At 36.0% G+C, this 22403-nt stretch overlaps 3 protein-coding genes and 1 pseudogene across 4 annotated transcripts; 3 read left to right on the top strand and 1 right to left on the bottom strand.

The window, feature by feature from the left end:
* Positions 1-3547: 3547 nt before the first annotated feature.
* On the top strand, positions 3548-5045 carry LOC148587939 (disease resistance protein At4g27190 pseudogene; annotated as a pseudogene).
* Positions 5046-7021: 1976 nt separating this feature from the next.
* GPX5 (glutathione peroxidase 5) lies at positions 7022-11122 on the top strand. Its single transcript, XM_059582379.2, has 6 exons — positions 7022-7242; positions 7345-7421; positions 7533-7594; positions 8006-8124; positions 10604-10771; positions 10846-11122. The coding sequence occupies exons 1-6, from the start codon at positions 7189-7191 to the stop codon at positions 10876-10878; spliced, it is 513 nt and encodes a 170-aa protein (XP_059438362.1). The 5' UTR covers positions 7022-7188; the 3' UTR covers positions 10879-11122.
* Positions 11123-14215: 3093 nt separating this feature from the next.
* On the top strand, positions 14216-14548 carry RTFL14 (ROTUNDIFOLIA like 14). Its single transcript, XM_088512396.1, has one exon. The coding sequence runs from the start codon at positions 14276-14278 to the stop codon at positions 14411-14413; it is 138 nt and encodes a 45-aa protein (XP_088368522.1). The 5' UTR covers positions 14216-14275; the 3' UTR covers positions 14414-14548.
* A 1407-nt stretch (positions 14549-15955) lies between these two features.
* On the bottom strand, positions 15956-22310 carry LOC132171297 (ELKS/Rab6-interacting/CAST family protein). 2 transcript variants are annotated; one of them, XM_059582582.2, is made up of 9 exons: positions 22249-22310; positions 21603-21667; positions 21016-21157; positions 19993-20771; positions 18684-18857; positions 18458-18574; positions 17408-17587; positions 17271-17317; positions 15956-16498 (listed from the first exon to the last, which is right to left on the bottom strand). In XM_059582582.2, the coding sequence occupies exons 2-9, from the start codon at positions 21648-21650 to the stop codon at positions 16126-16128; spliced, it is 1860 nt and encodes a 619-aa protein (XP_059438565.2). In that variant the 5' UTR covers positions 21651-21667; positions 22249-22310; the 3' UTR covers positions 15956-16125. The 2 variants fall into 2 exon arrangements, with proteins under 2 accessions (XP_059438565.2, XP_059438564.2); XM_059582581.2 differs by lacking the exon at positions 22249-22310 and adding an exon at positions 22111-22196.
* Positions 22311-22403: the final 93 nt, after the last annotated feature.

The raw sequence follows: 22403 nt of genomic DNA, 5'->3' as shown, positions 1-22403 counted from the left end.
GGTGTTCAATTTTTATTTTATTTTTTTTGCCTTTAAGTGTGTCTATGCATTTATTGTTTGGGTTGTTTGTGAGAATTGTATGTTGTATTTGTAAGCGTTTCTATTTACACTAATTTGTGTTCAAGTGGTTATTGTATAAAGCTTATGCTTGAGCAACAGGTTGATGAAGAAGCTTTGCAGAATAAAGATAAGAGGTTTCAGACATCTTGATGAGTGGAGTCCGAACACCAGAGTGCCAATAAATTCCTCACCTGGAATTGTTTGTTGGTGTCTGGCAATTCTACCTTGGAATGCTAAATTTATATTAATCACATTTGGGATTGACAGTCCATCTCATCTAGGCATTTAAAATAAGTCATATTTTAAAATTTAATGAGAAAGCTACCCTCAAGAAAATTTAATGAGGTAATTTCTTTATTAAATTCTGAGATATGTCTTATTTTAAATGTTTAGATAAGATAGACGATTGGAATTTATGAATTTGAAAATTTCAAATTTAAATAAAATTATATGGATTTCAATCCTCATAGTTGCTGGTCAATAATTGTTTAGGTATTGACCCAATTTTTAATCTGGGTTCTGCGGCTTGTTCAAAAGCGTAAGTTATTTATTCTGGGACATTGATGTTTGTGCTGCAAGGTACAGATCTTCAAAAGAATGGCATATCGGCATGCCAGCTCTGTGCATATCACTTCTGCAAATGCAAATTATAAGATTCAAAACTCGTGGTTTGTTTTCATTTGTTCCAATCATTTTTGTGTATTAAGTATAAGAATTAGGAGGACTCTCTTTGAGAGGCGCGATTGAAATTAACAAGGTTGTTGTTGGTAGCCGCAAATGCGTCAAGAGTAATTGTAACGTGGGATTCATGATTTAATGTCGGCCCACCTAATTTCATATGTTAGGTTTCAACTAAATTTTTAGTAGTGAAAATAATTTTGCAATGACTAATTTAATGTCATTGGATTTGGGGGAAACAAGAAAAGAAAGTGGTTTCAACAAAGGTTTATTAATGATAATTGCAAAATATATATTGGAACTTCAACTTGGTGGTCAGATACTGTCTACGGAGTTAGACTTGTGAGTTGATACATGGAGAGACCAATAGAGACTCATTGGTTAGCTGCAAAAAGGATCCTAAGGTACATCAAACACCCTTTGAATCTTGGTTTATTCTATGCTTATGGTGATGAAGCAAAATTAGTTGGTTATTCAGATAATGATTGTAGATGTGACCAAGATGAGATGAAAAGTACTACTGGCTATGTGTTCTCTCTCTTAATTTTACAGCATTTTCTTAGACATCCAAAAAACAAGGAATTGTAGCCTTGTCTACCTGTGAGGCGGAGTATATGGGGGCTTCGTCTACTATTCGAAAAGCTATTTGGCTACGGAATCTCTTGAAGGAACTGGAACATCCACAAGAAAAAACCGATTGTGACTTATGTGGATAACCAATCAACTATAAAGGTAACAAAGAATTCAATGCAACATGAGAGGAGTAAACATATTGCCACGGTTTGACTTTTTTAGATATCATGTGAATCAGTGCCAGTATTGCCACACCACTGAACAAATAGCAAATATATTTACTAAGCCATTATCAGGTGCAATTTTCATGAGGCTAAGAGACAAGCTTGGCATGAGGATGATTTTGATTTGAGGGGGGATGTTGGAAACTCAACAAATCAAGCGTAAGAAGGTTTAGTTTTCTTAAGTGTAGAAGTCATAAAGTTCCTTTAGTTTTCTCAACTGATGTGTCTTTTCAGTTTTTCAACAGAAGCATCAACTTAGATGAGTTTTTGTTGTCTCTGTATGCCTATATTTATTAGGCTTTGTAAGGTGTTTTTTCGTAAGTGAAATATGAAAGAAGAATTCCTCTACTCTCCTCTAGTCTCATTCTTTATTCTTTGTCTTTAGTAATAAAAGAGAGAGAGAAATAGAAATTAAGGAGTGACTAGTTGGTGAACTATTTTTTGTTTGTCTTTAGGAAGACAAGAAGATTAGATTGAGAATGCGAGACAGAGATATGGCCCCAAACAACAAAAAATAACTTTATAAGCAAATGTAAAAATGGGCTCATCGCCGCAGTTCCCCCTCATATCAAGAGGTACTTGATCGGCACCTTGATATTTTGCTTGATTTCTAGTGAGCTTTTGTTCGGATCTGATATTGTATTTGGTTGCTTAGAAAAAAGGAGGAAGAGAAAAGTTTTTTTTTGTAAAATTTGTTAGTAAACCTAGCATTTTTCTTGATGTTTATAGTTTTTAGTTTGATGAAAGCTAAAATCATTTATAAGCAAAGCCAAAAAATAAAAATAAAATAAAATAAAGGGAAATATTATATTTACTTCTTATAGGGCTTATAGGGCTGTAAGCGAGCAGAGATACTCATGAAAATGCTCAGACTCAACTCGAGTTAATTCGAGTTAGGATCAGTTTGTTTATTAAATAAACAAAGCTTGAACATATTTTTAAGAACATGCCATACCATATATTTATTTTTTCTAGTCAGTATATATAATAGACATTTTTTTAGAGTTTAAATATATTATACGTACACGTTATATATATAACTTTCTGCTGGATTACTGATCCAACGGTTGTTAAGGAAAGCTATTGAAATGTAGGGTTGAGATTTTTTTATGATTGTTGCTAACGGAGCAAAACCAACTAACCAAGCATTAAAACTCAACAAATAACTCCAAGAAAAGCTTCTAGAGAAAGCTTGAGAATCGGATGAGCATGTTTTCTCTCTCCCACATTCCTTTTTACTATTGTTAACTGAAAAGGAAGAAGATTTTTTGCTTTGAGGGGACTTTGGTTGGATGCTTGTATTGGCTTGTTTTAGGCTAAGATTTGCTTAGGATTTGAGAAAAAAAAAAAAAAATTGTTTGTTGACTTGTTCAACAGGGTCAAAATTGCTTAAAAAAATTAAACTTGTTTTGCATTTCTCTGCCGAGTTCGAGCCGAGCTCGAACCCATACAAAAACTATTGAGCCAAGCTCGAGTAGGAAGACTCAAGCTCAAGCCAAGCTCAAAGGGGCCAAGCTTGACTCAGCTCGATTACATCCCTAATCCCTCAAGAGCTTCATTTCAATGTACTTAGTTTGTAAATTCGAATTTTTAAGTTTTTTGCAAGTTTCAATTAACTACTATGAGTTTCTCATTCAATTTAGTAACGCTCGTTAATGTTGATGTAGCGTTTTGGCCACATACTTTTTTTAAAAAATAATATTTTATTTTATTAAAAAAGTTAAATCTAAAAAATAAAAAATAAAAATGCCCCCCTCCACCTCGCATGGGAGGAGATGACCATCCCAATCGCTTGCTCCCACTGTTTGGGGTGGCTTGCGCGGGCCAACCCCTATGCTTGGGGTGACTGCATGTTGCCACAACTAGAAGTGAGGTGGCAAAAATGTTGACATGGAATAACGAGCATTACTAAATTGGACAAAAACACAAGGAAGTGGTTAAATTATATTTGCGAAAAAAAAAAAAAAAAAAGGATTTTAATTTGGGATTTAGAAACGAGGGACTAAATTGAAATGGTGCATTTACTCATAGAAGCTGGGAGTTCACATTGTGGTGCTGTGGCTGTCAATCATTCAATGCCCAGAGCAGTGGAGCACATTCCTGGACCAACAACTCAAGATCAAACAACATCATCAAAGACTTTAGCCAAAATTATGACTTTATTGTCCGATGATTTGGACGATTTGGGTGTCCCACAGCCTGAAGATCATAAGGGTTCTACCATCATATTGACAACTCAATTTTTGGATGCTTGAAGGCACATGATGACTGATGTTCAAGTTAAAGTGGCTCTTTTAAATGATGAAGAATCTTGGCAATTGTTTAGTAGAAATGCAGGGAATTTGACTAATTTGGAACACATTAGACCATTTGCAAAAGCAATTGCTAGAGAATGTTGCGGATTGCCTTTGGCCCTTGTCACTATAGGAGCTGCTATGAGAGAAAAGACAAAGGTCGAACTGTGGAAATATGCCTTAAATGAATTACGAAGATATTGCAGATAAGATCTATAAGTCATTGAAGTGGAGTTATGACTTGTTAGAAGGTAAAAATAGAAAATATTGTTTCTTGTATTGCTCTTTGTTTTCAGAGGACTTCTCAATTGCGATAAGTGAACTCGCACGGTGCTGGTTAGCTGAAGGTTTGCTGGATGAGCAAGAAAACTATGGGGATTCATTCAATTGTGTAATTCATTTAATTAAAAATTTGAAGGATTCTTGTTTGTTGCAAGATGGTGCTTGTGAAGACACTGTAAAAATGCATGACGTTGTTCATGATGTTGCTATATGGATTGCTTCGTCATCTGAGGATGGATGTAAAACCCTTGTTCATTATGGGATTAGCTTCAGTGAGATTTCAGTTGTCAAGTTATTATATTCTCTTAAAAGAGTTTCGTTTATAAATAACAAGATAATAAGGCTGCCAGATTGTGTGGTACAATGTTCAGAGGCCTCCACTTTGCTACTACAAGGTAATCGTCCCCTCAATAGAGTTCCTGAGAAATTTTTGCAAGGATTTGAAGCACTCAGGGTCCTGAATATGAGTGAAATCTGCATCCGCTCATTGCCTTTTTCTCTACTTCGATTTGGTCAACTTTGTGCTCTTCTTTTAGGGGGTTGCTCCTATCTTGAATAGTTACCCCCACAGGGAGGACTTAGTAGACTTTATGTGCTTGACCTTTCTCTCACTCATATTAGAGAATTGGTGTGCCATTCTGTCAACCAAATCTAGCCTACAACCTTACTTTCATCCAATTCAAGATAGTTTCGAACCTGGGTTCTTTTATCCAAATCAGAGTTCTATGTGATTGAGGTACTGTTCAATATTGTTTTTTTTGGGGGGGCTCTAAGTGTCTATAATTATTTATTGTTTGGGTTGTTTTGTGAGAATTGTTGTATATGTAAGCGTTTCTATTTGTGTTCAAGTGCTTATTTTATAAAGTGTATGCTTGAGCAACAGGTTGATGAAGAAGCTTTGCAGAATAAAGATAAGAGGCTTCAGACATCTTGATGAGTGGAGTCCGAACACCAGAAGCCAATAAATTCCTCACCTGGAATTGTTTGTTGGTCTTGGCAATTCCCCTGGAATGTTAAATATATATTAATCACATTGGATTAAAATCCTCTAAAATTCCTTTTAAATTTGAGATTCTCAAATTTATAAATATCAGCCGTTCATCTCATCTAAGCGTCTAAAATAAGCTATGTTTCAGCATTTAATGAAGATGAAACATGGCTTATTAAATTCCTTGAGGGTAACTTCCTCATTAAATGACTTATTTTAAATGTTTAGATAAAATGAACGACTGAGATTTATGAATTTAAAAATCTTAAATTTAAAGAAAATTCTAAAGGGTTGTTTAGGTATCGACCCATTTTTTAATCTGGGTTCTGCGGCTTGTTCAAAGGCATCAGCTATTTATTCTGGGCCATTGATGTTTGCGTTGCAAGGTACAGATCTTCAGAAGAAAGGAAATGCTAAACATCCCAAATTTTTTTCTTAAAAATTGTTTCTCAAATGATGTGTCATCATCCTATGAGTTGATAACACATTTTCCAAAATAATAAATCTTTGTGACACATCATTTGAGAACTAACTTTTAAAAAAAAAATTTAAAATATGTAGTACTCTTCTCAAAAGAATGGCATATTGGCATGCCAGCTCTGTATATATCTATTCTGTCATCTCTTCTGCAAATGCAAATTATAACAATAATAAAGCCAAATTATAAGATTCAAAACTCTTGGTTTGTTTTTTCATTTGTTCCAATAATATCTGTGTATTAAAAGAATTAAGAGGACTCTCTCTTTGAGGCGTGATTGAAATTAATAAGGTTGTTGGTTGCTGCAAATGCGTGAAGAGTACTTGTAACGTGGGTTGCATGATTTAATGTCGGCCCACCCAACTTAACATGTTAGTTCTGGCACCCGGGTGGGGACCATCGTTTTCTTTTTTTTAAAAAAAAAAAAAAAATTATTGCGTACTTTTAGAAAATTCTCATAAATTTTAAAAACTCTTAATTTCACCTCTTAAACTTTTAATTTAATACAATGTATTCTATTTGTTAATTTTTAAACGTTAAAAGTAATAAAATGACCTTTATACCCTTAATATTTTTTTAATAAAATTCTAAATTTATCCTTAATTTCAAATTAAAAATTTTAAAAAAAATTGAAGAGTAATTTAATCTTTTTAGTCATTTCTGTTAGGGGTTAACGGCTGAGTAAGGGAGTCAATTGTATCAAATTAAAAGTTCATGAGGTTAAATTGAAAGTTTTTGAAATTTATGGGAGTCGTCTCAAAATATGTGATAATTCAGAGTCTAACGTAATTTTTTTTTTTTTGGAATTTATATTTTTCGAGATTTATTATGTTATATTAGAATTGAGAAATTTCTTTGATAAAAATTAATGCTGCATTAAAATTCAGGAAAGATTTATTATGTCTCGCTCCTCCTTGGGTTAAACAAGAAAAGAAAAGAATATCAATTTTTGTCTTCAAGTGATAGTTCAATCGGCTATAAACCACGCCTCATAAAACGGAAGTTAAATGTCTAAACATGTAAAAAAAAAAAAAAAAAAAAAAGAAAGTGGTTTCAACAAAGGCTTATTATTAATGATTATTGCAAAATAGGAAGCAAAACTTAGTGGGCCGGAAACTTTCAAATACTTCATCACTCGAGGTTGAAGATAATTAGCTAATCACATTCTAAAGGATTCTTTACCATTCTTTATTCACGACAAAATACTAGAGTAATCTTTCATGACCACTATGTCTATAATATATAGCATTCTTCAGTGGGGTTTTAATGGATATTTTAATGAGAATTAATATTTTTATTTTTATTTTTGCTGGAATAGGCCAGAGGGTCAAAATACATTTGTTTTTAATTACCTATTTGTATTTTGTTTTGATTAAGGTAGACGACAACAATGGATTTTTGTTGGTTTTTTAATGATCGGTGAAAAGACTAAAAATTTGAAAAATTTTAGAGCCACGGAGCAAATCAAGCTCCTCAACTTAATCCTCAGCCGTACTCCTCTTCTTGCTGCTCAAAACTCCAAAAGGAAACACCAATAAATCGGAGCCCAAAATAGTAACTCAACAGAAGAAGAAGAAGAAGAAAAAGGTTACCCTTTTTGCCACAGAGAAAATGGGTGCTTCTCAGTCAGTCAAGGAGAAATCCATCCATGATTTCACTGTCAAGGTAATGATTTTGTCTTCAATCCAATCTCAAAAACCCCATCACATCGCCTTCCTTTTTGAACTTTTTGCAACTGGGATCTTTTTTGGATGGAAAATTTTGCAGGACGCGAAGGGTAAGGACGTGGAACTCAGCATTTATAAAGGGAAGGTCCTTCTTGTGGTCAACGTTGCTTCCAAATGGTTCTTCACCTTTCCTTAATTTGCTTCTTTGGGATTTTGTTTTTTTTTTATGATTTGGGTCTGAATTCAGTTAACTAATTTTATATGGGTTGGTTGATTTTGAATGAACAGTGGATTTACAGATACGAACTACACCCAGTTGACTGAGCTTTACAACAAATACAAGGACAAAGGTTTGTGTTCATTATATTAATTTTTTTTATCTGATATCTATATATGCCTACGAATGTATGTAAATAGCTTTGTGATCCACCCGTAATCGATTTTGCTGATTTTTCCTATTTTTATGAGAAATTATGAGAATCCCATGAAGTATTCTGCTTTAGTTTCGTTTTTTGTCAAAGATCCATGTCAGATTTTGCTTGTTAATTAATAGCAACATCAAAATATTGCTGTAAAAATGCCTTAATTTTATTTTTTGGCATTGCTAAGGGAAACTATTGTGTTATCACATCACAACTCTCATACATAGTTTTTGTTATGGCTTGTTAAGGTGATCGGATTCATGCATTAGACCACCTGTAGATCGTTTTTATTAGTTTATATTGACTTTGTTTGCTGTTGATTGTCTTGGGTGATTGCAGGTTTGGAGATCTTGGCATTTCCATGCAATCAGTTTTTAAAACAAGAGCCTGGGACAAGCGAGGACGCCCAACAATTTGCATGCACAAGATACAAAGCTGAATATCCAATATTTCAAAAGGTAATTGGATATATATATATATCATGTGCGTTTCTGAATAGATATCAGTATCGCACATGTGCGAGCACACAAATACACACTGGCTGCTTTAGGTGTGGATTGCAAATTGAAGTATAATTATAGCTTTTTGGTGTCACATTTCAGAAAAATATGTTCTCTGTAAGAAAGCAATTTTTTGGAACTTCCAAAAAAAACTGAGCTAGAAGCTAATTCTCTTCTTTGTCAAATGTTGCAAGATGAATTTAAAAGTTCATGTGAATTTATCAAGGTTTTAGCTTTACTCTGTAATTCTTGAAAGAGAGTGAGTTTAATTAAGAACTGAAAGAGAGAGCTTGAGTGATAATTAATTAATTATTACTTGGGCAGTAAAATGGAAACTTCCTTTCCCAATCAATACAGAGAATTGGTAAAATTATTTGTATCAAGCATAAATGAGATTGTATGCCTATATCCACTTCTTTATGGTTTAGAGCCCTTGAAAATGTCCTTTTTTTAAGGTTGATCTTTTAGAGTTAAGAAAGAGAGAAGCGGTTGCTAGACCACTTTCTGCCTCCTTATACGCACTACCCAGCAATTGGAATGTTGAGATTAGGTTCCATAGTTGCAGTAGTTGCTTTTGCATGCTAGAAGCTTTCCCGAGTCAGTTTTCTCTGCAAGTTCTGTTTTGGAGGAGGCACATGTTACCTCAAAGAGTTCTTTTGTGACAGCATGATTGTTACATATGTCGATTGGTATCCGTTGCTTGAGATGGATGGCATCACTCATTTGTTTTGATTTATGCCAAAGGGACATTTTTTTTGGGAGAAAGATTTGTGCCAAAGATTTGTCAAAATATTTGACAAATCCCAAACATAGAATTGTAGACTAATCCCTAACAACTTCTGAACTTCCCACATCAAGGAATGAACTTATATTCTTAGCAAGCAGCTCTTTCCTCATTCTCACATCTATATTTGGTTTGTACCAGATTATGTTCCATATCTAGAGTAATGCCCCAGATAGGAATCATTCAAATCTCAACAGTTCCTAAATCTGTGCACTAAAAGCATATAGCTGTCCCTCCCATTCTGAATTCAGATGATACCGAAACCAGCTCAATTCTTCCATTTTGTGTAATTACCTTTGGCCTTGAGCACTGATAAGTAGGAGGAGGCCCAGTAATGGTTGGGCCAGCTTAATGCCCTGACTTCAGGGGTAAAACCTACATCCTGTGCTGATGAGGTGGGGGGCTGTATCTCCACTTTGTATCAAAATGAAAATCGGCACACCTTGCCAGCCTTGAAGCTTTCAACCAATGGAACAGTTTTATCTGATTATTTTTTCAGAAACCCTTCTGTTTTTTCATTTTGGTTCTTTTCAAAGTGATCAGGTGATGTACTTGAAGACAAATGTTGGTTACCTGCCTGGCAGCTACATGGCTCACCATATTGTGATGTTGGGTCCATACATGACAGGGTGGATTGCCTTGTCTTCTATTGGTGTAATCATTTTGTTACACGTTGCTCTTCATTCGGTTAGCATTGATTATGAAAGACTGTGCCCGGGGGATAAGTTTTCTGAAGTCTTTCCAACCATAATATGATTATTACTGTCTGCTGCCATAACTAATGGTTTACACAAATTGGAAGAATTGAGCTGGTTTCGGTATCATCTGAATTCAGAATGGGAAGTACAGCTATATGCTTTTAGTGCACAGATTTAGGAACTGTTGAGATTTGAATGATTCCTATCTGGCGCATTACTCTATAGATATGGAACATAATCTGGTACAAACCAAATATAGATGTGAGAATGAGAAAAGAGCTGCTTGCTAAGAATATAAGTTCATTCCTTCATGTTGGAAGTTCAGAAGTTGTTAGGGATTAGTCTACAATTCTATGTTTGGGATTTGTCAAATATTTTGAAATATATCGGATTAATTTGGATTTCTTTTATTTGGTGAAGCATTGGAGATGATTTTGGGAATCTTGGGAATGTATTACATACGTCGAGGTTTCTGAGAAGTTGACAATCAAGCTTTATTGGGCATTGGAAGCAACCACTAAACAGAATAGAAGTCATGAAGCTACTTAACAAATTCTCTTCCTTGCTCGGTTACTTTTAACAATTTTTCTTTCCATTCTCGTTCCTAATTCCAGAGGGTAAAAGACTAGATGCCAAGTTCAGTTTTTTGGGTCCAAAGCAAATTAATGACACTGGACTGTACGATCAGACTCTTAAAGCCAGATTCAGAGACTAATGCAATGGTTCCAAAAATGGTTTTTCTGCTTCATGGAGAGAGTAGTAGAAGTTGGCATGACATGAGAACTACATGTTTTACCTTTCATTTATGAAATTGCTTATATTCATCCTTTATGATTGTACCATCCATGATGGCTGTTCACCCATGCTTATTGCTTGCCAAGTGAGATAGCTGCAATCTGTGATGTACCTTGAATTCACTTGTTAACAATAGATCTCTACTCTATTTTCTATATAGATTCGTTGCAATGGACCAGATACAGCGCCTCTCTACAAGTTCTTAAAAGCACGTAAAACTGGATTTATGGGCTCTAGGATAAAGTGGAATTTCACCAAGTTCCTGGTGGATAAGGAAGGGAATGTCATCGAACGCTATGGCACAACCACTGCTCCTCTGTCCATTGAGGTACTCTCTCTCTCTCTCTCTCTCTCTCTCAAGTATGCTCATTCTCTACCAATTCATTGTTATGTTTGACACAGGCTGACATCAAAAAAGCATTGGGAATTGCTTGAAACTTTCAGAAGTCTGTTGTGATCGTATGAAGATGTTTAATTATAGACACCAATAAAATGGTGTATGTATATTGGCGCCACTATTCTCTGCTGTTGATTATTGTTAAATATTTTTTTGTCTTGATATCTGTATTTTCTTTTTGACGCGTTATTTCCTCTATGTCAAGTGTTTATTGTAATTGCCAAGTGCTAAGTTTTTGTATGGCTTAAATAGCATTTTAATAGAAGTGCGAATCATTATGTATGGTTTTTTGTTTTTTTGTTTTTTGGCAAGATGAGATTTCCATTGCATCAAAGGATAAATACAAAAAGTAGCAAAAGTAAGGCTTCCTACAATCATTCCTGCCTAACCAGTCCAATGCATGTGGATACATTAGGACATTGGAAATAGGCCAAAATCCAATCCAAAGGAATCTTAGTGTGCATGAAGATAAGGGCTACCACAATAGGTGGTTTCACAGCCAATGGTGGGAAGATGAACCCTGCGGTTGAGCCAAAGGAGGTGAGATTTGTGGTGGCAAGTAAGTGGAACTTTGACATGGAGGAGCAAGGGCGTGTGGGGGAGGGGGAGGGGGAGGGGGAGGCTTGTGTGTGGTAGGTGCATGGAGAAGAAAAAAAAAACAAGGTGGGGATGGGCGGACGGGTTAGGTGAGGGGCATAGAGATCGAGTCCCAAGGCCTTTGTCATGCGTAGAAAGCACACGCGCGAGGGAGGGGATGGCGGGAGTAAGGCTGGGAGCGGAGGAGAGGTTGGGGTTGGTGTCGGTGGCAGTGGCAGTGGCAGTGGCAGTGGACTGAGAGTGGTGGGCTCAATGACAATGAAAAAAGAGAGAAGGGAAGAAGGGAAGAAGGAAAAAAGAAAAGAAAATGAAAGAAAGAAATAGAAGAGGGGTAGAGTAGGGAAGTAAGGGGAGGGAGGAGGAGAATCTCCTCCTTTTTGAAACTCTCATGGAGGAAAGATGAAGGGCTCTCGAGTCTCGAAGGGGGAGGGAAGTCTCTCAGGAGGAGGAGACCAAATCTGTTGGTGGAAGAGAATGGTTGTTTGGTCAATAATTATGTATGTTTTTTTTTAAAAAAAAAAATTTTTAATTTTTTTTTTTTTTTTAAACAAATGAGTAATTGAGATAAAATTACATTGACATTAAATAAAGTACATGAGGAGGGGGTGGGAGCTAACAAACATCCCCAATTTAGTTAATACAGTGCTCGAAAAAGAACTTTAAAAACATAGAAATAGGTCAACGAATTTGCCCAATTTAATAAGTTATTGGCCCGAAGGTCAAGAAAGGAGTCATTAACAATTTCTTAAGTTGTCCAATGAATGAGTTGCTTGGAGAGTCACTTGCAGTGACAGTAAAAGAACTTGAATGTAATAACAGAAAAGATTGTATTAAGATCAAAAAATGAATTGTTTGGAGAGTTACTTGCAGCGATAACAACAAAAGAACTTGAATGCTACAACAGAAAAGATTGCATTGAGATCAATTGAACCAGAGCGTCGAAGAGAAATACCACTCTAACGTCTGGCGAGAGAAGTGCCCCGATGATTATATGCTAATGGCATCAAATCTATATATATATATATATATATATATATATATATATATATATATATTCCCACTTCCATTTTTTGTACTCATGTACGTACGTATAATGTTGCCAACGCCTCTCATCTGGGTATCATATGAATTATTCTCTGATCCCTAATCATCATCACACCACGTGTACGGCATGCAGCCTTCTATGATGACGAGATCACAATCTCTCATCTGATCCTTAATTGTTATTTAAGTTACCGTCAATCTCACGGTAATTGTACTCACCAATAGGAAACGGTTCGGCACGTGGGCAGGCCGGCCCCTGAAATAGAATCTCTCATACGTAGTGGTCCATGGAGAGAGAGAGAGAGAGAGAGAGCCGGAGCACACGTTCCTCTCTGCAAAACCAAGTAACTTGAAAAGGGGTGCCTCAGACTGGGGTCAACATGTCTCAGCCTTATAGCACCGAGGGGTCAACCATCGGTGTTGGGTGAAAGACGGATGAGGACCGGTGGGGCCATGAAGTTGCATGGAAATGACATTGAACTGGTTTGTCACTGCCGGCAATCATAAGTGGCCGGCCGGCGTGTCGGATTGACGTGGACAAACTTACCACGACATTATGCACGTGATAATGGAGTTTTGTGAGGGTACAATTGCCCCAATCCATAAGCCCAACTAGATTGATTGTAGCAACACCTCAATACGGTCAACATGAATGAGCCAGCTAATCTGATGGAACATCCAGGTTGGGGTTTTTGGCTAGTTTAGATGATGGTCCTCATTCACTTCTAACCCATCATTTCTCTTCTTTTATAAATGATAGCTTCCCATCAATGAAACACCCAAGTTTTGTGATAATATTATTAATTAATATCCTACTATTTAATCCACTTTGACATCTACTATCCACGTCACATTAAAATTAATGTTGTTACAACCTCACGAGAACCATAGTATTAAAAATTTATACCTTTTATGAACTACCCTTTTTGTAATCTAATATAATTAGTTGTTTACCTCAAAATAATAATAATAATAATAATAATAATAATAATTGATGATTTATGTGATGATTTAAAAGCCAGTAATAATAAGCTCATGATCATGTGAAAAAGAAATTACACGCAATAATAACTTATGTAAATAAAATTATAATCAGGGAAAAAAAAAAAAGTAGTCTCAGCTTATTTTTAAATCTTAAGCTCTGTTTGTTTCGACATAAAATATTTTATGGGAAACATTTTCCCTATTTTCCGGCGTTTGATACGACTAAAAATCGTAGTCAAACTGAAAACATTTAGATTGACTAAGAAAACATTCTTTAATTTCCATAAAATGATTTAAACTATTTTTCGAATTTAAGCTTCTTCTTGACCTACACAGTATGCGATCGACCTCCTTCTCACACGCTCTCCCTCGGAGATGCCGACGCCTTAATATAAATATCTTAGAACTTAGAGGCATGCACCAACTACATTAGGTGTAGGATTTGCAAAAATAGGAATAATAAGAAGAGGAAAAAAAAAATGGATATGGTTATAATTATTGAAGGAAACTTGCATGCGTCCATTGCATCCATGCTAGACAGGGGTGACCCTCCATAAGCAAGAGTTGATGGTAAGTCCCCATCATGTGGAGACAAGCTAATACCTCTGCTTTGTCATCTTACTTAGACCATTGCCCCAACCAGGGACCAACATCTGTCACTCACCACATATTTGATTCTCTCATATCTTCCACTGCTCCCCCTATATAACCCCCAACCTCCATTGCCCCCATTCAAACCACACTACAACTTAATTCAGCAAACTTCACCCACCAACATTCAACCTCTTCTTCCACCTTGCAGCATTAGACATGGCAGCTAACACATTCTCCACAAGAAGTTTGAAGTTCCGGCCGTGGGCGAGGTGTTCGAGGCAAATTCGACAGCAGCGAGCTCGGCTTTACATCATATGGAGATGTACAGTCACTCTCCTTTGTTGGGATGACTGAACCTAGAGAGAGTTGCTGTTTTTTTGGTTAGAAGGCAGAGAGATATATGTATGATACAAGTGTACTATAGGAACAAAGCCGAATCTGTAACATGTCTTTGTTTTGTTTTTGTTAATGTATAGAGCACATTTACTATGTTTTAGACTTTCTGCATCTTCACTTTCAAAGGCTATAACGTTTAATCCGGTGACCACTAACTTGCAGGTAGGAGAGACCACAAAACTCTATTTAAGGCGGGAGAACACCTAAAATGATAAAATTTCAAATAAATTCTAATCCTAATTAACCCCAAATTCCAACTCAATTACTAAACATAGTCACCCTAATCTTATCCCTATCAGTATCTCTGCCAAATCTAGCTATCTTTTAGCAGTCAATGGGTGTATTAAAGATGGAATATTGCAGTCAACTCTGCTATTGCCTAAATGGGTCTTCTTGTACCAATTACCACAACATAGGTCGCAGTTCCTACACAAGTTTCATCAACTTCAATTTTGATCTGATTGAAGAAAGTCTTTGACTTGGGCAAAGCAAATTTTTTTTTTGTTTTTTTCTTCTACGCATCCTCTCCTTTTGGGGCCTGGCAATTTGTTTAGTTGATCCATTAGTTGATAAAGCATCTTATCAATTTGACTGATTCGGGTTTTAAGCCATGAGATATGAGAGTTTAGGGCCTGGCAATTTGTTTAGTTGATCCATTAGTTGATAAAGCATCTTATCAATTTGACTGATTCGGGTTTTAAGCCATGAGATATGAGAGTTTAAGCAAGAGAGACTTCTTAGAAGAAATTGGCACAGTTTTTGCTTGGTCGTGTAAATGAATTTACTGGTCCATTAAATCGCATCTGGACCAAACAGGCCTTTAGGAGAAACCCATTCATTTTCTTTAAAATAGTAGGGAGCGATACCCAATTACTGATGAGCTCAATATACAATCCATAAAATCAAATGTGACTTTTCACTTGGCAAAGATAAGGACTTTATTGAAGTAGGGCAGTGTGGGGCATATCATATATTCTAACACGTCGAGTCTGAATGGGACAACACAGGCTAAGAATTCGACAGCAACACATGATTGAATCCACCATTTCTGGACCATAGAAATTTAGTGTTGCAGCACCATGTCAAAGGCTGCTCGGATTCTAGTAGGTAATAGAAACGGGGTTCCTACACTGCCACTTAAAAAAGGGTCGTGAAAGAATCGATTATCAGTACTTAAAACTTGCCTAAACTTAAAATAGAATTCTCTCAATTTTCATGGTTTATGCGTTTAAATGTCCAAATAATGTGACATCATATACACCGTTCCATTTGGTCTTGAAATATCTAAAAATCAAACATTCATTTATATTTCATGTAGAAAAACATCAGCTTTCACTACCAAAACTACTTGTATTGTGCATGCAGTCTTAGCATGCATTTGTGGCTACATTAAAAGGAACCATATAAACAGGTATGGAGATCTTAAGACTGATAGAATTTTCCATTTATTGCTTCTTTTTTTTTTTTTTTTTTTTCATTTGCACTGTACAAACAAAATCAGGAAGTAGTAATCAGCCACCAATATACTATATATAATCCAAGGTACTAAGATGAAAATCCTAATTGGGAAACGAAATTGAAAAAAGGTAGACAGCTGACCACTACAAATAAAACTTGTAAAGAAGGCTCATGAGTTTTATTTTGTTTGTATTGACAATATATGATGCACCTCAGTTGTCCAATTCTGCATCTTGGTCAAAGAAATCCCACCCTTCATCCAAAAGCGCTTTAACAGCTCTGGCTGCTTCCTCTTTATCTCCGCTTCCCATTGATGGGCTGTGAACAGAGGATGTTGGACTCGTCTTCTTTGGGGTCTCAGATGACTCCCCTTGCTCAGGTACCGCACTAGTGAGGGATGAGCCTGAAGAAGCTAAGCTGCGCCCAGGAACCAAATCAGATGCCATGCTTTTCAAGGATGATCCAGAAGTAGTAGCTAAGATGCAACTAGTCTGGCTCGAAGAAACGGATTTGCTTAATGGGACACGGTCATCAAACTTCTCTTTCAACAGCCTCACGTCCTGACAAATAACAGAAATTTCTCCTCTGCACAAAGAGAAATAACTACATAAATAAAGAGCTTAACAGATACATACAAAAACCTTGATACATATATGTTTATTCGCAGCAAGGGATACTGCAATTATGAGGCTTTACTCAAACAAGAATTTGTGTCTCAACAAATGAGGCTTTACTCAAACAAGAATGTGTGTCTCAACAAATGTTTCCATTTAAAAACAAAAATGGGAAATCAGAAACCGGAAAAGTAAAAATGCAAAATAACATGTTCTGCATTCAGGGTTCAACTAAGTAGATACTAGCATTAAATTAAGTTCAAACAATGCAGAGGAAAAAGATTCACTGCCAAAGAAAAAGGACAAGAATTCAGTGAGAAGAATAAAGAGTGGAGATTTTTAAAAATAAAAACATAATAAAAAAAATTATGTGCTCAATGCAACCACTAATCTGACCCCATATTAAGGATGCTGACTAACATGTGAAATAACAAAAGCAAAGCACTAAATTTTAAAGAAATGTAACTTTCCTACAACAACCAAGTGTGTCATATATACGACTTCAACAATGTATCACAGACTTGGAATATCCCAAGCAACATTGAATGCATCATTACAACTGCCATGTTCTGCATGTGTGCGCATGTTCACACACACCAGTTTTTCTGGGGGGAGGGAGAGAGTATTTATTAATGTTCAAAATATTTAGCACGTCAATCACTTTGGATAGGGATGGAGAACCACTGTTGAGTGTCTGAACAGTGAGGCACAGATTCATCTAAAAGAAACAGAGACAAACTTACTGCAAAATATCAACAGTGCGACCTCGGTCCATCAGAAACTCCCGTAACTGCAATAAAGCACAATTTGATTAAGTCATAAATTATTGTCATTCCTATTTACTTGAAGAGGTCCATGGTGAGTAGAAAAAGTTTGCTACCTTGGAATTCTCCTCTGCCTCCTGTTCTAGCATCTTTGACTCCTGAATTACCTTCTCCATAATAGCTTCTTGTTCAGCAAAAGCATTTCGTGCAGACTCTTCTTTTTCTAGCCTTTCCTGCTCGGCTGCTTTCCTCAACTCTTCTGCTATGGCTAGTCGTGCTTCTAGAATTTGGTGCATCTGGAGAGAGAGAGAGAGAGAGAGGGGGGGGGGGGGGGTGGGGGGATCCAAAAGAAACAAAATCTTCAATGTGATTACATTTCCCTTCAGACACTTTTACATAGAATTATCATCATCCATGGGTAGTATTACTGAAATTACACACACACACACACACACACACATACACATACACATAGGGTTACATGAACCTTAGTTTGGAGAGTTGAAACCAAAATCAATTACATTGAGTTAGGTCAAGGATACAATGTAAAGCTAACGGGCTCGTTTGGCAACACTTATTAGGGTAGCTTTTCGCTTTTTAGCAAAAAAGCAAAAGCATTAACAAACAATTCAAAACACTAAAAACTACTTTCACATTTATATCAGTCACATCACAACCAAAAAGCAAAAAGCACCCTTTAAAAAGTTTTGCCAAACAAACCCTTTCTTGCATTTCTTGGCTGTTTCTGACTTTTAGAAGAAACCTTCAGCAGCGTGGATTAATATGTCATATAACATATTTAGGTAAAATAAACCTCGTGAAGGTTTAAGAATCAGACACAGTGGCAATGATAGAAAATGAAGCAAGGAAAAAGGAGGATTAACATCCTTTGGTACAGGGTAGGGGAAAGGGAAAGTGAGATGAATCTTATATCAAGCCTCACCCTTTCAGGAAAAATCAGAAAAGGGTGCTAGAATTTTCTATCTGTGTGTCTATCTCCTCACCCTTTTCCACCCTCTTACTAAAGAAATGAAAAGCAGGCAATAATACTCAGAGTCAAACAAATAAATGCATGAGTAAGTAAACATCAATTACATTAGTGAGCATTAACTAGTTGTAGAACAAGGAACAGTATTGGCTGTGAAATATAACGAAATGTTAAATACCTCATCAAGAATTGCAAGGGATTTATCCCTTTCATCAGACACGCTGAGCAGGCGAGACTGAAGCTCCCTCACTTCAGTTGCTAAAATTGCCTTCTCTCCATACACTTCTCCCGCATGCTGCAAAAGTACAGATTTAGGCTCAGCTTTTATCATTATTAACTGAAAAACAGACCAATTCAGAAAATCTGTAGTTCTAAATTCTATATTTTATCTAGTATTTCACAACCATGTTATTTGCTTCCTTTGCATGTGCCAACATCTGTTTCATTTCTTCCACCTTGATCAGAATATTCAACTCTCCCCTAGAAGCTTCCTCTTTAGCTTGTTCAGCAGCTTTCTCCTGAAGTTCCACTTCTCTCATCATGTTGATCACTCTCTCCATAGCCAAAAATAAGGTTTTCTGCACCATTGAAATGAAATTAGTTATTTTCAATTTAAATATCTATAACATACAGGGGGCAGAAGGGAAGAAATGTTTTTCACTTATATACTTATATGTTACTCAAAATATCTGGATGCATTAAATAGAGCTAGCATTCTGTATAGATGACTTTGCGGCACCCAAAATCATCCAAACCCAGCTTGTTCAAAACAAGCTGAAAGATCACCAAACCAGAATCATACTCTTGGTCAAAGTACACCCGAAGGTCAACAGTCACATTATGCATCATTCCCTATTCAATATTTCAAGGTAAGATTGCAACACATTTCACTAAATGTAACCACCAAAAAGAAAAACATGGTTGTAGTCAAATTTTTCGTGGAAGTCCAACGACCCTTACAAATGAACACAAATCACAGATTTTGAACATTCAACCACCAAAATAGCCTTCTCTCCTATTCTGTGAGGAGATAAGCAAAGGCAATAGTTTATACTTAATTTTTATCTAATAAATCTCCTCAGATCCTCACTTCTATTCTTTATCTGCTTTATCATCTACCTGTGTATGTATCACTAATCTAAGAATTAAAAATCTTCATCACTTCTCAAAGTAGAGAAGGGTACATGAGCTACAATCCAGTTTATGATTTGCATTGGTGAAGGTTTGGCTATATATAACCCTACAGCAAGGTGCTACAACATCAAGTATCTTCATCACCTCAAGGAATTTGAATTTAACTAGGCAAACAAACCGATTGGAATATAGCCATATGCAGAGTATTATACAACTGGCTGCCAATCAGGAGAGAGAAAATTTACAGGACTCTCCTCCAACTGCTTATACAGAAATGCAGAGAAGCATTGAAAATGATATTACTGCGTTGAAAAGCAACAAAAATCCAATATCAACCGACTTTCAAACAGATTAATCAATACATCTTGCAAGCTTCAATGTAAAAACAAACTGCACATAAAGAATATCAGGAAGCAACATTTACTAGCTACCATTTATTGAATCAAGTTTAACTATAATTAGATTTGATGTACTGCTCATGAGTCATGACAAACAGTACAGTTGGAATTTTACTTAAGTCAAAGGCTTCAGCCAGTATTTAAAATTCACAGGCTTAGAATGCAGTAAATCTAATAGTACCTTGTTATTCTTGGCATCTTCAATAATCTCTTCAAGAAGATCAATTTTACATACTTTGCCAGAATGGGTAACCATGGTGTCCCTTTTAGGCTCATCTTCAAGATCACTCATTTCGCTAACAGAAGAGTCTTGCTTCAAAGTAATATCTGAAGAGCCACCAGCCACTGGAGTATGCCCTTCAATAGATAGGAGAACCAATTGAGCCACAACATTTCTCACCTCAGTGCTATCAGAACACGATTCTGCATTGTGGCTTTCTCCATGAATAACCGCATGGTCCGCATCAAAGTTATCAGCCATAGGAAAGTCAAAATCTTTCCAATCATTTTCCAGATCTTCTTGCCATCCATTTACTGAAGAGGTTGTCATGGCAGGGGGGGTCAGCTCTGGCCCAACTTTAGAAGTTCCCCAAGAAATCAATTCTTCACTTTTGGTATTTTCACAAATTTGCTTCTGATCATTTGATGTCGCAGGGACAATCTGATTCAACCCCACTTTGGCACTGTTTTCTTGAGCCTTCCCCAATAAAATCACTTCCTCGTTTTCTGTATATACACATGATTGATCATTACCGTCATTCGCATCATAGAAATCTGAAACCAAAGATTCATTCAGCGCCTCAACCAGAGGTGTTGTATCAGCATGAAGGACACTGCCTGTATGATCTGTCTCCTTGGCAGCCTCACCATCTATTGGAAGTGGTTCTGAAGAAGGTCCCACGTCTGGTTTTTCAATGACCTGCTGCTGGCTCAACAAGTCCATCTGCTCCTCAGATTCAACTGCACGTTCAGAATGTAATATATAATAAATTGATCAAATCAATTCACCAAATCTAATGGCAACCATTTTTTAACCAAATTAAGAAAGTAAGGAAAGTAAGAGAGAAAACCCAACTGCAATCTATTGGCAGACGTAACACAAGATGAATTAAGAATTGTGAAAAATAAACAATTACAACAATCAACTGAATCATAATTCCAGAAATTGTAAAGGGATGTGACTTTCAATAACAGTAGACCATACCTTCATTATCCTCGGTAAAAATAGTAGGACTGGTGGACTGACCGGACAAATAAGGGATGATCTCCTTAAGAACAACATCCACAGCTTGATCAGCATCCTTGGGATGTTCAATAGCAACAGCCCTCAGCAAGCGAGAATCAACCTATGCAGAATGAGATGCAAAACATGTCTTCAGTCAGAAATTGGAAGAAAAAAAATGTAGAAAAATTAGATTAGACAGGAAAAATATCCCGTATAACCATAGGGGAAATTACAGTTGATCACAAGACAATCTATGTGAAGAACAATCGCAAAATCTTTCATCATCAAATAAAAAAATAAGTAAATACTTAGAATTTAAAGCTTCCAAGGTCATTAAAAGATCAGGAAAAAAAAAAGGTTCAAAGAAATTTCCCAAGCCACTCTTTTTCACTCATCCACAAACGAATTTAATTGATGATATCTCATTCTATTTAATCAAAAACTTCAACGTCCACGAAATTTTACGCCAGGAACAAATTGGTATAGATAACCCAAAAAAAAAAGTGAAACCTTAAATTGTTTATTTAATTGATATACCAAATGCTTCAATGTAGTGAGAGTAATACCTTTGGAAATACCTCCTGCAAGCATCGGTAAACAAAGTTGAAACCCATTTCTAAGGACTTCCAATCTGCAAACAAATCAAAAAAAAACAAAACAAAAACAAATTCTTGCATTTAATTGAGAATCCCATACCGTAAACACCAAATTACTAATAATCAACAAAATGAACAACGACAAAAAAAAAAAAAAAAAAAAAAAAAAAAAAACAGAGTGGTCTAACTCAACACCCACGAATTAATTCATACTAACGCAAAAAAACATGAAAATAAAAAATAAAAAACCACTTATCCCCTGTTTTGTTCTCGAGAAAAAAACATAGCAAACAAAAAACAATTGTTTTTCTTTATTCAATTCTTAACTAATTTTGGTGCGAAAAATGAATAACTACCACCACCACTCAAGTGAACACAGATTTCATGTTCCTCAAGGACGGACAAGCTAAGAAAGAAACCAAAATGCTCTGCTTGGACGCCCAGAAAAAAACAAATGATTTAGGGTTTTCAATTTCACCTTTTCACTCAGAGACACAGAAAAAGAGAGAGACGAAGAAAGGATTGGTAAGGTATTTGTAATGCAATTGCAGTCTTCGATTATATATATATATATATATATATATATATATAAATGAAAAATGAGAAAAAAGGAGACCTTTGTAGCTAAGAAATCGGCAGGGGGTATAGGCGTCATTTGAGTAATTGTTGCACGGTGGAGATGCGTACGTAATATCTTGGAAATTTCATGGTACTTTCTAAATGCTACTGCGCATTTTGTCATTACTTTTTACTTTTGGTAAAATTAGAGTT

Source organism: Corylus avellana, chromosome 1 (genome assembly GCF_965113065.1).
Source record: "Corylus avellana chromosome 1, dhCorAvel1.hap1.2, whole genome shotgun sequence".
In the NCBI taxonomy this organism is placed as follows: domain Eukaryota; kingdom Viridiplantae; phylum Streptophyta; class Magnoliopsida; order Fagales; family Betulaceae; genus Corylus; species Corylus avellana.
Note: the sequence above shows the minus strand (reverse complement) of the source record. Positions and strands in the feature narration are given on the sequence as shown.